This window comes from Dreissena polymorpha, chromosome 1 (assembly GCF_020536995.1).
Source record: "Dreissena polymorpha isolate Duluth1 chromosome 1, UMN_Dpol_1.0, whole genome shotgun sequence".
Taxonomy (NCBI): Eukaryota; Metazoa; Mollusca; class Bivalvia; order Myida; family Dreissenidae; genus Dreissena; species Dreissena polymorpha.
Window position 1 is genome coordinate 17,087,222 of NC_068355.1, and position 16,945 is coordinate 17,104,166.

Sequence of the window (16,945 nt, forward strand, 5' to 3'; positions counted from 1 at the left end):
ATCATTAAAATATGAGAAAAAAGGAATGTGGTTGCTTCTTTGAGCTATGTTCAGAGGGTTAAATAAAAATTTCATAAATTAAAGTTACCAATGGCAGGCGATGGAGACAGCGAAACTCTATATGAACACCACGAATACATTGAGCTATGCATACTTTAATTATTAACGTTGGTCGCGAATTTAGCAATATGTTATATTTCGCTGTGTATTTTTTTAACACTTTTAAAGCGCAACATACGTGCAGTTCGTGCTCCCGGTCAATCTCCCGCTAACCAAGTATACACTAAAGCTCGAGATTCCGTATTTAATTTTAATTTAATTAAAGTTTTATTATATTTGATTATAATTATATAATTTATTTTATAATTATTAATTATTGGTGCACTGTAAATTATGATATTAACCGCAACCTTTTTAATTCTTCACGATGACCAAATTAGTTATAAGTGAACGAGATTAAGATTCGTGATAAATGTCGCTATCTCGCATAGTAACATAAATTAAATAACATCGGTCGCAACGGGTGTAATCGCTCCCATTTTTGCGGGGTGACAAATCGTCATGTTTATCTACAATTGGATTTTATTAAAACGCTCATTGTTGTCATTTATGATTTATAATCAATATAGTTCACAATTGTACATATGTGTTTACCCTTGTTTATTGAAATGGATATTAAACCTCCGTGGAAAGGTTTTCCAAGACAACAAACAACATATTTAAACAGTTTAGCAAAGCTCATGAAACCAACAACAAACACAGAAAATGATCTTATGTGGAATTAAACGTCCATTTGAAATTCTGTTGATGGGCGAATCTTCGACCGGGCCTTGTTTAGATGACAGATTTTCACGTGAGTTTCTTTAAAGATATTATTTCAAAATTGTTATCTTTGATAACTTAGTCATCGGTGGTGTGATTTGATAATGAAGTCCTCTGTGGCGTGGTAATTCGTGTAATAAACACAGATCGCAGCTACGCTGGATTGTGGATGAAATTAGTGACTACATTGTCGCACAACACTCTCCACGCAGAGTTGTCGTTTCATGCTGTCACACGCCTGTCTGCAAAGGGCCCAGCATCAATTACAAGAAAAAAACTTGTTCAAACAAAACAAACGCATTGAAAGTAGCTTTCTCGTTAGAAATTTATAATCGAAGGCATTAAGCAATGAAACATAAAAATGTTAATGATACATCGGCAGAAAACCTAGCAGTTTTTATGCATCTTTTGAAACTATGCTGTTGTCATTTTACGTAGATGGAATAAATCTACAAATAGAGTGCCTGAAGTGAATTGCTTCGGCGGAAAGCGTGTGTTTAACGAGTAGCGACGGTAAGTTTTAATGTATTTATCGAATAAATAAGGGGACTTCAGAGTAATTTTGCTAGCCATACATGGGAAAAGCATTGTTTTTCATTCTTAATACTTCAAGTTCATGTGATCAAATCTGTAATTGTAGTAGCATGCATGTTATAAATATATGATTAGTACTCAGTACAGAGGCTGATGAACATTTATCACACGATCCAGTAAGTATCTTTTAAAAGTCAAAATATTTCAGCATGTAGTCTTAATAAATATTCTTCTATAGATGATGACTGAATATGGTACAGATGAGTACAGGGATAAATATACCTTGTTCGGAATTAACCAACCGAAATTTTAGACTTTAGATCAAGTAATAGTCTAAAACTCAATAAAAATACCTCAGAGTGTACCTACATAAGAGTCGCGTTCTGTGAAAACTGGGCTTAATGCATGTGCGTAATGTGTTGTCCCAGACTAGCCTGTGCAGTCCGCACAGGCTAATCAGGGACAACACTTTCCGCTTTAATGGTATTTTTAGTTTCAAGGAAGTCCCTCCTTACCGAAAATCAGGTTTAGGCGGAAAGTGTCGTCCCGGATTAGTCTGTGTGGACTTCACAGGCTAATCTGGGACGACACTTTACGCACATGCATTAAAACCATTTATTTCAGAACGCGACTCAATTATACAGGCTCAAATGGCGCTAAAATCATAAGCAAATTGTTTTCACAAATAATGATACAATTAAAGGACCTAACTGCCACACTTGACTGGATTTGTATTTTTTTTAAATCTTTATTTTTTGACTGAAGTCTACGAATCGGTTTGCAAATACAGGCGAAAAAATTTAACTTGGAGTAAAAGTTCTCCAAACACAGGGCTCGAACCCACGACAGTTGGAACACTAGCACAGTGATCTACCTACTGAGCTTTATCGGTGGAGGATCACGTAACTTCGTGGGCTTCCAAGTAAACGTAAATGGATGTTAACACACCGGGGGGGGGGGGGGGGGGGGCGTTTCAATACATCGTAATACACTTTTACGATACGATACATTTTACGAAGATGCATAATTGCTTAAGTCCATATCATATGTTTATAATTTTTCAGTACTTAGTTACTTACATTGAAATCTCTATATTTGACGAGCATAGAGAGCTAGTTCGTCTGCTTATGAAGATTACAAAATTCTCTAGAAAGTTAAATTTGTCGTACGATCGTTTATGAAACGGCTCCCTGTATAACAATTTTTCTCAATTTCAACTGGTGCATAAAAACTGATTTTTAAGCTTCTTATGGCAACGTGAAACACATCAGAATTACTTTATTTTATAAGCATGTGTTCTTGTTAAAAAAGTATATGTTTACTGCATCTATGTATACGGTTATGATTCACGAAACGTAAACTTTTGTCACCGATATCAGACGTATTCAAGGATATGTTCTTATACCTTTAGGTATCGGCCCGAAATGCAAGAAAAGCTTGCATTAAAACTTGCTATTTTATGCACTTAAAATGTTTCCAAATGTATTTCAATCACTTGAGATATTTGCAGAAATACAGTTCTAAACGATGTCTGTGTTTACAATCTGTCCAGCCCGTGTGAAAGCCCCAGAAAGCCCCGTTGATTCTGCACCCTGTTTATTACTCATGCATACTTCTAGAGGGTGTAATCACATGATAGTCAAAATGGGGACGTCCTTGCCGAAACAGTTATTTTTCGCAGTGTTATACCCTTGATTCACGGGGTGGAATCATTGCGACCATAACGTTCGTGTTGTGTGCGTAAAATGTCGCAATGCAGCTTCCGTTGTGGTGGCAATTTCAAAAGATGGATGCAAACGGTGAGTACGGTTTTGTTTTTTACGTTTCCCGAAGACATACAGACCTTTATTTAAAAATCGGGGAATGCTATTCGATACCAATATAAATATTGTTTACTATTCTGGCAAAATTCTTGAGAAAAATCCGATATCCTAACCTCAAAGACTTTACAAAGGTGTGTTCTATGATGTTGACAATTAACAAGTCGCATATTTTTACGAAATCATTACATTTTTGTACAGAAAATCCAATTGTATATTCGTTTTTCTAATAACTATGCTCGGCTACAAAAAATATCGTAACCTCTTCTGAAAAGAAGGCGTTGTACCCGTTGTTTTGAAAATGTTGTGGTCGCAAGCACACGTTGTGGTCGCAATTTATTGTTGTGGTGCTGATGTGAAATAAAACAGACGGATAATTGAATCTTTATTTCTGTCTCTTTGTCTGTCTGTTTCTGTGTCTGTCTGTCTGTCTGTCTGTCTGTCTGTCTGTCTGTCTGTCTGTCTGTCTGTCTGTCTGTCTGTCAATCTGTCTTTCTCTGTGTATGTGTGTCTGTCCCTTTGTCCGTCCGTCCGTCCTTGTCCGTCCGTCCGTCTGATTGTTACTCAATCTACATTTTATCCAGACTGGCTCATGTTCGAAATCTGGTGCTGGTGACTTGAGGAATCACTCTGCATTTCATTAAATAAATATATTGTTAAATATAGAAAGCAAATAACCGAATCCCTTAAATTGTTGTGTATATGTTCATCATTTAGTATGGTTATGAATTTCATTTATGTGCTCATCTCTATGTGAAGTCGAATAACAGTATAAACATTGACATATTTGAAACGCACTTGATTACAGAGTTATTTACCTTATTAACAAATGCGCTATTGTGTGCACTGCTGTTTTTTATGTTGGCACAATGAGATTTCCAGAAGACAAACGAGACTTTTAAAGTTAACATATCCATTTTGTTATAGCAGGTGAAGATGAATTACCTCATTGCCAGGTCTTTTTAAACGCGGCACAGTTTTAATTTGCTACTAACGTTATTATTGGAATTAAAAATACAAGTTTAATACAAAGTAAGTTCTTCACTTGATAAATGCTCATGAAGATAATATAGATTACTTAATATGTTGATTAACTTGTTTACGTGATTATGATGTTTATAACATTACATTTCCATGTGTAGAAATGTATTAAAATTCCTTTGCTTATATATACGCAGAACAGTTCTATGGCCCGAGTATCAAGTTCTCAAATGCAAATAGGTTTGTCCTCCGTCCGTCCGTCTTTCTGTCCGTCCTTCCGCAAAACTTTATCATGCGGTATATCATTAAGTACAAACCGGTTACTCTTATGAAATTTGGTATGCATAAATAGAAATTAAACATTTCACCAAAACGGGACCCTGCTATAACTGTAATGCACTGACGGTACTTAAAAAACCCTATTATGTCACATTGGTTGTAAATCAAGGGCGATATATGCTGTCTCGTCCTGATTCAATATTTTCTTGCTAAACTGTCACGTTATATACTCATAACGATTTGGTATGTTTCAGGTCGCAACGTGGATATGCCGACATCAAACAAACGCCAAAAGTGTTTCTGCTACTTCTGTGGAAGGATTTTTAGTGCAGAAGTCATAGTCTCGTTCCATATCAAAAACATCCATGAACAAACAATTCGCAACTCGCTTTGTCTGCGGTAAAAACATGTAGCACAGTTTTAAACATGAAAAGACATCAACGCGTCGTCCACTTGAAAAAAGGGCCTCATACGTGTTTTGTATGCAACAAACATTTGCTTGCAGGCGAGACATTAACTAACATATGAGCAAGTCTCATGGCAACGGATACAAATACAAGTGTGAAAATTGGTGCAAGGAGTATGCGTACAAACGAAGTACTGAACGACACGTGGCTGTGTGTGGCAGACAAAAACCAGAAGTCATATGTGAAAAGTTCAAAGAGCATGTTGGGAATGAAATGAGGCCAACGGGCTGTTTGATTTTATTTATGTAACGACTACATTGTATGCATGTTTTAATTACGTTAATTGCTTAATATGTTTTGCTTCAGTATATATTTTATATGTAATTAAAGACAATTTGTTTGTTTTTGCTTTATTTTAAACTGCATAAACTTAATGCTATTGAGATAAAAAAAATATGCTTTAGATTAAACTGTATAACATATATGAAAGTTTGCTCAATAATTGTATTTCTTTCCCCTCTGATATTTGATTAAATTATCAGTTAATAAATTTTAACGTACATATCAAAATGCAATTCAAGGTTGAAATTTGACCACACTCGTAGTAAGTTTTTTTGTTTCCACTAACATTGCCAAAACGTAGGGAAGGTAGGTCAGCGAAACTTTTTTCATTTGACGTTGTTTACCTGTGCAAGATATTTTCAACTAAGCAAGTTCTTCTAAATGTGTTTTCTGCTCCAATTAGAAGTTATTTTGGCACCAGATTTGCAAAATTATCTTTATAATACCCATAGCAATTAGATGTAAGATTTATCTTACTCTTATATATTTTGTTTTACTTAAAACCGATATTTGAAGTTGAAAACTTGATCAACATTCTCCTTTGTTGAAGTGAAATATGTTCATAAAGTTTTGGCTATAGATGCTGAACTGTATTTTTATAATATGTATAGTCTCTTATAACTCAATTGTGAGTGGCATTTATGTACTATGTTTTAAAGCTATTTTATATATGTTTTACTAGGTACATGATGATGAGACTTTAATAAACTATCTTATCTATCTGTGTTTGCAACATTAATTATATAACATTCAAAGATGGCACAGTCATACTTTTGATAACAATAATCAAGTTAAACAAATAATGAATTATTCGCCGTAAACTTGATTTCCAATGACCAAACAAATTACGTGTCGGAACGAAAAATTAGGATCTGTCGGGTAAATGGAAAACAAACAAATTTTTGGACCTTAATTACATATTTTAAATGGTTTCAAAAGGAATGTTTCATGTTCCTGTATTTTGAAAAAAAATATCGAAAAGAGCAAAAAACACATGATTTGTAGAGAACACTTCTTACAAGAGTCATGAATTTAAAACAAAGAACAAAACACATTATAAGAATAGAAGTTTATTTAATAAAATCTAATTCTATGTATAACTATGTTATATTTTGCATAAAATAAAGGTATAATTTTAACTTTTTCTCCACCAATGTTTCGGATTAAAATCCGATTAAGAAAATGTCCGTTCCACATTTATTTTTTTCCATAAAACACTATAACGTATAATAAAGACGCTTTAATATTGTTGGCTACAAGAGTCATCATTCTGTCTATAACACCAAGATCTAAACCATCTGATAGGTCACAGTGCACAGGATTGTTATCCAATAAAACCTCAGACGGACAGTCAAAATTAAATTTTGAATCTGCAGGAGACAGCTGCTTGTTTCGACATAGAAATTGCGACTCGTTTTTTTGGTCCGGCCATGAAACTCATAAACTTTCCTCAAATAATCAAACCCAACCAAAACAAATTAAAACTTGTATCACTGTAACGCATTGCGCGCGTATCGTTATCGAAACCAATTCACAACATCTATGAACAAAATAAATGCAATATTGCCGATCGGGAAACTTTTGGGCTACCAACGTCAGAAATATTACAAAGTCCGCTTTCACATTGTGTTCTTTTCAGATGTCTAACACCTTGTCGAAAAGATGGTGTATGGGCACCATCACTGTATATATATGTTTCTTCACTGGCATCATTTATTAATCAAATATTTGATCGTTAAAGTGAATTAAAAGCTAATTCTTTTTTAGCTTTGACAATATATGAAATGATTTTATGCCTTATGAGTTTTGAAATAATATCACTTATTTTGGGGATTGGTGACACTATTCTACTCAATTTCAATGCAGGAGAAAATAGTTTTTCCGACAGCTATTTTGACAAAGTCGTTTTCCACCACCGTTTTAACAGGCGTACTGGTATTTAACGTCCGATTTGAAGATGTTTTTCCAAGGACGTTTTTACTGTATAAAATCCGTTTGATAATGGATGGGAACAATCCTTTCTTTCGTCTTCCCTTGAATATTCACATCTGCAATACAACAAAAAAATAAAAATAATCTTTACTATGAGTGGCCGTAATGCGAGGTTTTCATGCAACATAATTGTATTGTTTCAGTTGTTTCAATAAAACAATTACCAACCTTTGATCTTATGTTACATTACTTCCCTTACGTTTGTTCTTATATATGTTACTTCACATCAGCACCACAACAATAAATTGCGACCACAACATGTGCTCGCGACCACAACATTTTCAAAACAGCAGGTACAACGCCTTCTTTTCAGATATTTTTTGTAGCCGAGCATAGTTATTAAAAAAACGAATATAAAATGGGATTTTCTGTACAAAAATATATTATATCGTACAAATATGCGATTTCTGTACATTTCGTATTAAAATTCGCTCTATAGCTCGATTTTACTCCCCGCAAATTTTCTTAGTGAATTTGTAATTAGGTCATCCCGCTCAGACATTTCGCAGCGAGTAGAGCCGAGATATAGCGCTAATATTTATACGAAATAAATGCCAGTAGCTTTCTTGCTGATATGGCTGGAAGGTGAAATGCATCAAAAACTTAATACAAGTAATTAAGGATAAAACGCGGAAAAAATACCTGCCTCAGCCAACCTCCGCTAAGTGATTTGTATGGAACCAGCGTGGCTGGATCAAATCCCTGCCTTCGTAACCAACCACGTGATCATAGCCTAGCCATTTGGTAAATTATTTTACCGTTGTTAATTTTACTTTTTTAATTTAGATAATTTTGTATTTTTAATCAAGAAACTAAACTTATGAACTATTTCCAAATATAAATTCCATTTCATTATTGTTTCATTATAATAAGTTAAACCATGATTATTGAGAAACATTATGACAATCGCAAAATCTAATCCATATTCGCGTAAACTCAGCAGAAAACCACAAAAAGGTTTGTTTTGATAAATTTCGATATTATTATGTTCGCTATGTATGTGGCAATAATACTGCGCATGTTCACTAGGTAACTAAATCGTCCGGGCAAGACATTACGGACTATCAATAACGTTGATAACACAGTATTGCTTTCAATAAACAAAACGACCGAAATAATTTACTTATGTAGTGTTATGAATAGACGGAAATCGTTTCATTATCTTCTCACAAATGTCTGCCGTACTCGTTCAGACTTAATGAAAATCGTTCTTGAAAGACTAAATAGCCTATCGAACTTTGACAGATTTATATACAAACACAGTTTGACTTCATTTTAGTATCGAAAAGTATTGTGCTAAAATGTTCCAATTATAAGGAATACAGATATTCATAAAGACTCGCGTCATGCGAAAATAGGTCTTATGTCATATGCGGCCAGCTTTGCTATGGTCAAGCATGCGCATTTTGCTTTCTGGTCAGGAGATAACTAATGACACCGCGAAACCTTGCGTGATTTGTAGCGGACGCTGCAGCTCCTGGCAAAGCTGCTCAATTAAGTAGACAAGGTTTGAGCTACGCTGACCGGAGCGCTATAAGACCAATTTTCGCATGACGCGGCTCTGAAAGTATTACTTAATTGCGCCGAAAGAAAATTTCGTGTAAATAAAATATAAAAATAACATTTATTTCGATGGTGAAAATAATAAAATCATAATGAGCCATGTGAGGACACATATGATGTGATCTCCCGTTACGGCCGTAGCATATTTTTTGTAAACAAACAATGGGTTTTAATATTACTGCAGTTTATAACACATATTTCATGCGGTTCATATGCAACTAACAAGTGACAAAAACAACAGCAATATAAACAATTCTTAAATTTGATTATTTAAACACGTATTTTTTTCTAACTGTATTTCAAAGTATCAAAATATATAAAAAAAATCATATATTCTAACCACTTTCGATAACTGTTGTGCGATCTGGGGCAACGATAATGAAACCAATTTAACAAAAGTGAATGTTTTACAAAAACGCGCAGCGAAAGTCATTCTACAAAAGCGAAATAGAACACCATCCAAAGAATTGTTTTTACAGCTTAAGGTAGCGCACCTCTAATGGGCACATATCCAAATATAATCTAATTAATTATTTTTTTAATCAGCATCATTTCACTGAACTACATGCAAATTTGTAGGTAGGCTTTCCATGCTTTTTAAAAAAATATACCGATTTTTTCAAAACCACCCCACGCTCGGCTTTTGTCCAGTTTATTTTCACCCCTGGGGTATATAAAAGTTCCATAATTCATTCAAATTTCCAAATATGGGCATGCAGTTGGTGTATACAGATGCTGTAAAGGTGTTTAAAGTTTAAACAAGATGAAATAAGTATTCTTTTACAGACATTTATTTTTTACAAATTTTTATCTATGGAAGAGCGCCATGAAATGTAAGTGATATCAGCCAAGTAAAAATTGGGTCGGTTAAAAACAAAGTGTCATAAAATTCAAAATAGTATCATTTAAGTCATATTTTAAACTTAGTTTTTATAGAAACACTATATACAGCAAAAATACCAAGAAGTAGACAGATTTACCGTTTACTTTTTGAAATAAAAATAAAAATGCAACATGCATGGTTCTTATTTTCAACAGTAAATCACCCAATTTCGCCATAACGTTGTTTTAATTTTAATAATTGAAGAATGTGCATAAAAATTGCATCATATTTAACAATAAATATAGCTTATATGCCATATTAAATCAAATTACGTTAGAAAATAAATAAAACGCGTCGAAAAAAAGTATACGTCGTCGGCAGGATTCGAACCTGCGCGGGAAAATCCCAAAAGATTACTAGTCTATCGCCTTAACCACTAGGCTATGGCACCTAATAGTAGGCTCTTCAACCTTCGAAGAAATCGCGGGAAATCATTAGAGGTGCACTACCTTAATTGGCTCTCGTTTAATAATAGATGTAAATACCTTACTGCAATCTTAATATATAGAATATTTAAATGATATTATATAACTTTTTCTCAAAATCACAAATATACCTTAAGATCTGCCACCCATAACGATATTGTTAATACCAAAGCGAATACAGGCTATAACGAGAGCGCCGATGGCGTTAAAAGCATAGGTGCAAGATACAGGGAAGAATGGCGTCACGTGGTATAATGTAGTTCGATATCGCCATCCGCGAATTTCTCAAATCATTAATTTCAAACAATTACCGACTATTTAAATAGATAATCTTCCCATTTACATCAGTGTTTGAAACGCTTATGAAAAATAATTACCCAAGCCTTTCAAAATTTAAGCACGGACAGATCTGTATCGATTCTTTTCTCTATTCTTTTCACAAATGAAAATAGACGCTACCCTATTCGTCTGCGTCAAGAATTTGTCGTAAAACTTCTGGTAAGCGTTAGATGCAGACGTGCACAACAGATTGAGTTCTAAATACAGATTTCTGAATGCAGATTTTTATAGAAACTCCTCACTTCTTTGAAGAAAACGTTAGAAAAACGTTTCAAAAAAAAATTGTAAGAATGACCATATACTAAATCAAATAGATATTTCGTCTGATTTTTGATCAGGTAAGGCTTCATAAAGGGCAACCGATGGATGTGGATTTTCGAAATGTGGTATATACCATAAGCATAGGTGCGTAAACGCACCTATGCTAAAAAACGAGCTTTTTGACGATGCTGCATATCATGAAAAAATTCTTCACAATGGCAACCTATGTAAACGACCGAGCCAGTCCGATTGAGATAGCTCGATTTTTCTAATCGGCATACCTCGCTGATTATCATTGATAAAGGTATATGAAGCTCAGCTATAAATAGGAAAGCATATTCTGGGAAAAGATTTAATAATAGTTTGAAAACGTTAATTTTAAAACAGTTATATTCAATCCATTATATGTGTATAGATCAATGAAACAATTATGCATTTTCTGTATTGTATTTGATATGTGTCGTGATTCAGTAAATAAATTGCGAATTAAAACGTGTATAATTAACTTTCAAAGTGAGTGAAAAGAAAACGAATTATTTCGAACCTGCCATTTGTAAACGTTGTAGCGACTATGGTATATAAACAGCATAATAGCCACTTGATATCTTCTGCGTGCTTTCTCATTTTGCATATTTAATAAACTTTTCAAACATAAATTACAGAGCCATATCAGTGCACATACTATGTTTGACAATTCATTCGCTTGTTGGATATTGTTTGCTGTTTTAAACACATATTAGGTCATATCGCGGAGATTTAGTTAACCTTACCATGTGTTCATGGGCGATCTCACGTATTCAAATTTCAAGTGCTATTACGACTATGTGCTCATACCCACTTTCGATCGAGAATCATCATGAAATTATTGCCGTACTTAACGAACAAACATGCCTAAGCTTATTGAATTAGAGAAAAAGAACAATAATAAAAAGATAAAAAGTATATGTTCATGCACATGAGATTGTGAAATCACGTCCGTACACATAGCATCATTAACTTAGGAAAGGAAACAACGAAATATAAAGTTTGGTATGATATACATGTGAAATTAACGAGCATGGTGTAATTAAAGAGCATGTCATGTTTTGAATTTATATGCTGAAACGTAATGTTATAACCCACAAACGTTTTACTGTGATAGACAGTTTTTTAAGATAAGTGGTACAGAAAATACACGTCTAATACCTTTTAAATATATTTCCTGTTATATTTGATCGAGGAAAGACGAGAATGTAACCTGCCTCCCAGTTTCGCTGAAAGGATAAAGTCCCCCACGGGTACTACTTCCCCGTAGCCCCAATTTTTGTTCGTTCCTAAATATTTCGTACCCAAGTTTTTTCGTACCAATTTTTTTTCGTACCCAAATTTCTGCTCGTCATCAATTTTTTTCGTACCCAATTTTTTTCCTTCCCATTTTTTTTTCGTAATCAAATCTTTTTACGTACCTAATTTTTTTGGGGCATAATTTTTGTACCCAAAATTTTCGTACCCTTTTATTCCTACCCAAACTTTTCGTACCCACATACACAATTGTGGTGATTTAGATAAACTTAAATAAATGCTTTTATATCAATCCTCTTGAAAAGCATCGTCACACCAGTACTGTCAGTACTTTGATTCATACCATAGCATGGGTATTTGGAACAGTATACCAATTGGAAAAAGAATGGCATGCTCAATCTCTGCTTTTAAAAGGCAATATAAAGCACATTTATTTTCTAATCAGCGATAATTGATATGTCATGTCATTTTCTAGTCAATGATATTTCATGTGTGTCTGTCTAAAAGGCAAAATGTGTGTTATGTATGGGTGTAAAAAAATATTGTTTGAATGTTTTACTTGTTATAGACCTTTTTGTGTATGTTATTTTAAGAAGGCCACATTGTTAAAAGTATTGATTCATCTGCATATTATGTATAATGTCTCATTGTCGTTATGTGTTAACTTCTGTAAATTATTATTATTATTATTATTATTATTATTATTATTATTATTATTATAATTATTATTATTATTGTTATTATTATTATTATTATTATTATCATTATTATTATTATTATTATTATTATTATTATTATAAAGTCATGATATTATATTCAAGCGTTTTCGATCGCCAAAATCACCAACGGCGATTGAATGAGGGAAAATTGGGCGGCTGGCGCATTTTGATTTCAACCATAAAATCTGCCACAAATCCCCTATTAATTTTGGTCACACCCCAACCTTAATTAACAAAAAAAGGTTATGAATAATCCATAAGTGCACCAATTATTATGGTCAAACCCAACGATAATTTACAAAATTCACGAAAAGTCAAAAATTCAATACAATGGTAACACACCACCAATAAATTCATAATAATCGCCGATACACCTGATTAATAGTTTGGAAGGAAATTAAAAAATCATTTCAATGGCTTAATCCCATCCGTTAATTCATCAAAACTATGACAAACAGTATAGAATAGATGCAAAGGCGTTTTCAGCAATTTTAGGAAACCCGCGCCGCAAAAGAAGCTTCTAGATAAGATATCACGAACACTACAACATGATCAAATGAGAATTCAAAAGAAAAACATATGTAAAGTACAGTTGTTATTATAATCATCCAATAATTGATTTTAAAACGGATAAAGGTTCATTTACAAAGCCTAACAAGTCTATTAGGCTTGTATTGTCAACCCATGAACTAAACGAGTCGGGTTAACCGAGCCAAATGACCAACGATTTGTCTCCGCGTTTCCGAATAACCAGGGCCGTACCCAGGAAATTTTGACTGGGGGGGGGGCCCAAACGGGGAGGGTGCGGGAGGGTTTGTCCCTACCGAATATGTTTTTTTATTAGGCACTGTTCAAGGTGAATTTTAATGCATATAAAAACATTATTTTATGCTATAAATTTATGGATATATAACAAGTAAATTAGCACTCATCTGAAGTCTAAAGCATTAACCATTAGGGGCAGTCTATAAAGTATGTCATTCTCCAGGTGGGGGAGGGTGAGTAAGAAAGTGTGACAGTTTGTGACATGGGGGAGGGGCGTCAGGCCATGTGTGATGTAAAACATTTATTTAGAAAATATTAGTAGAATGTAAACATATTTTTCAAAAAATTGTGAAAAAAAAATGAATAAGTTTGATGTCAAAATAAGACGAATCGCTTATCTCCTGAATGTGTTGTTTGATTGTTTAAAAGCCGGATCTCACTTGCTTGATTTTGCGGTGGTTACCTAACCTACATTAACTAGTGGGCTGGGTTTATCTACCAGTGATTTTCTGATAAAATTTATGTGTTTATAATCATAAACACGTGTTTGAGCAGACAGCAATTTGGTATAATGTTGAATCTGTATTTACATGTAAACTTGATTTGAGTCATCCGTTAGCTATCGGCTGAGTGAAGTTCATAACAATTCAAGTGGGCGGTGCTTAGCATTTACAGGGAAATTTGAATTTCAAGCAGACAACAAAAAACTTTTTTATGTAAGTCAATAACTATTTAACTTACAACCACCAAACTACACATACATATTGTATGTGTACTAAAGTATATGTATGTCGAATTTCAATGGTAAATATTAAATACAAACTTAAATATTTTGAAAATAGTCATTTTTGTTTTCTGCTGTTAACATACCAGTGTACAACTGAAAAATAGGCATTTTGTGGGTTTGTGGCCCCTTTATACTGCTTCTCTTGTGTAATAGGCAACTTGGCTGGGCCGGCTTATTCAACAGGCACAACCTCCACACAGATTTCAATGACGAAACAATTTATTGGACTGTTCCATTTAAGTTAGTATAATTTCGTTTTTATTAGAGATTAACACATGGATAAATGTTCATACTGCCCATCGTAACAACCCTACAGTCATACAAGCTTGTAATGTGAAAGTTCTTTTGCCGGTAAGTGAAATTTTAATACTGTTTAATAGTCATTAGTGTATAGTGATTTCGATTAAATTTGAATTTGGTATTCATTAAAAAAAATGTTCAAAATAGTGAGTTTGTGACGTACTTTAGGGGGGTCTAAGATTTTGTAACAGTTTATGACATGGGGGTAAATGGTAAAAAAAGCGTGACATGCTTTATCGACGGCCCCTTGGTGTGAAATTCACACATATGTTTAAAGCTTTAGATTTCAGTTATGTATGACACTTATATGAAGAAGGAAAAGTAACCTTTAAAACTAAAAAACCTTTTTTATGAAATGTAACATAAAGTATGACTGTAGATGAGGTTTGATTTCAAAGAGAAAATACTACTAAGGTTATAGTCAGTAACCGGCATATAACCTACTAGTATTTTCTCTTTGAAATCAAACCTTCTCTAAAGTTTCAAAGTAAATTCATAATAAAATGTTTATCATCTACAACACAGTTTTCACAGAAATGTATAATAAGGTATAACTCTAGAGGAGGTTTGAACTCCAAAGACAAAACACTATTATTGTTCAGACCTACGACCCTCTGTTCCATCCATTCGCTGTTTCTCTTTCCTTGTCCAATCAAAAGACGTGTTACACCAATCATCAAAAGATGAAGCATTGGGGATGTGTGTAATTTAAGGTGATAAGAAAACATAGCCTGGGGGCTTATCTCCACTGGTAAGTAAATTAGCTCTAATCCCCTTGTGTATCAGGGGCAATAAAACACATCTGCGCATTTGTATTGCGGGGAAGTGTACAGTGGGCGGCCCTTTCATGTGAGAAAAATGTGTAGTTGGCCCATTATTAAAAAATCATAACTTGACAGCCAGCTGAGGGGGGGGGGGGGGGGGTGGGCCCAGGCCCCTGGGCCCAGTGCCTGTGTACGGGCCTGATAACTTTATTGGTTTTATTAATTGATTGACTCGTCCGTGTCATAAAACTTTCCCTGTATTTTCTCATTAGTTATAATCAGTGTTTTATATGGTGGTTGACCTGTTAATTGAACATGACACTTTAATTAAACGCCTCCTCTGTCCATCTAAGCGTATATCCTTTTTCAATATTCCCTTTTTATAGTTATTCTTATCTTATCAGCGACTGTAAATGTTGGCTTACCGTACTTTTGAGGGCGGTTTGAGTACACAATTAGACAAAAAATGCTTTGATTCTTTTTATCACTTGCATCAAGGGGTGTCAGTTTGCTCAATTAATATTTAGTGTTGTTATAATTAATGACCATTTCGTCTAAAACATCGACATAGTTTCTGGTATGATAGGCTGTTAAGTATTTGAACATTTTTCACCTTCACTGTTCTGTTGCAAGGCTCTACCACATAACTGTTTTCTTCGTCAACTCGACTCACAGCACTTTTACATTTGTATGATGAAACTCTGTTCCTTTATCAACCCACAACTTTTCAGGTCACCTGTTCAGAAAGATTTAGTTAAATTGCTTAAACAATCCACCCTTATTTTGAAAAAAGAACAACACATCTATAGCTGTTAGCAAGTAGTATACACCACCATCAAACTAAACAAAAATACACCACCATCAAACTTAACAAAAGCTTGCATGTCTACTAAATCAGCAGCCCATATTTTATCAATGCCATACGCAACGACTATTCTTTTATTTAACAACAGGTCTTTGCAGTTAGACCGCAAGGTGATTAGTCCATTTTAGTTCTTCAGCTGCGACTTTGTTCCCTTATACCCTTACCCAAACTTTGTCTTAGCAGATATTTTTCTTCATTATAGCGCGCTCAATTCTTTCACGTATAGTTAGGTCTTTAATTGGATCTATTTATTCGAGCATAATTTTATCAGCAACATTTTTACTTGCTGTATCTCGAAAGAATTGGTAAGCTAAATCATGCTGTAAAGCAGCGTTGTCAGCTCGTTCGACTGCTTAACTCCGCCAGTTGAAGTTAATCGCTCGTTTAAATTCGTTCCAAGTCCTTCAAAGTTCATTCCTGGAGTATGCATTTCACCGGGAAATTAAGCCTACGGAAGTTTTCATTTACTAGTAATTGAATTCAATGATGAAACCAAGTCTCCCCTGTGTTAGTATGCATTTTTACAATTTTTTTTTAACTCATCTGCAAGCGGCACATTTTCCGCGTAGCATTGGTTTATTGTTTTTAATTACAATATTGTGTACATCAACTTTTTCAGTTTTGCTATTGCACTTTGAAAACATTTTAAGTAAATCGAGAGTATAAGAGACGAACACCTCTCAAAACACGAACGACGTCTTAAATCACGTCTTAAATTATTTCTAAAATCATGTCCGAAATCACGTCAAAAATCACGTCTAAAATCACGTCTAAAATCAAGTAAAAACCACGTCAAAAGACGTACAAAATCACATC

The 16,945-nt window shown here is 34.1% G+C and overlaps 1 protein-coding gene and 1 long non-coding RNA gene across 5 annotated transcripts in view; both read left to right on the plus strand.

The window, feature by feature from the left end:
• The first annotated feature begins 507 nt into the window (after positions 1 to 507).
• Positions 508 to 16,945, plus strand: part of LOC127872782 (arylsulfatase I-like) — a 33,758-nt gene continuing 17,320 nt past the window's right edge. Inside the window, exons 1-2 of one of the 4 annotated variants that reach the window (XR_008045787.1) lie at positions 508 to 853; positions 1,261 to 1,335. Coding sequence is in view for 1 of the 4 variants with exons in the window: in XM_052416171.1 (XP_052272131.1) it covers positions 1,510 to 1,532 (23 nt within the window). In the remaining 3 variants the exon portion in view is untranslated. The other 3 variants (XR_008045786.1, XR_008045785.1, XM_052416171.1) reach the window with 3 other exon arrangements.
• Positions 3,195 to 5,905, plus strand: LOC127872794 (uncharacterized). The gene is made up of 2 exons (XR_008045792.1): positions 3,195 to 4,208; positions 4,691 to 5,905. It is a non-coding gene; the product is annotated as an uncharacterized LOC127872794 (long non-coding RNA).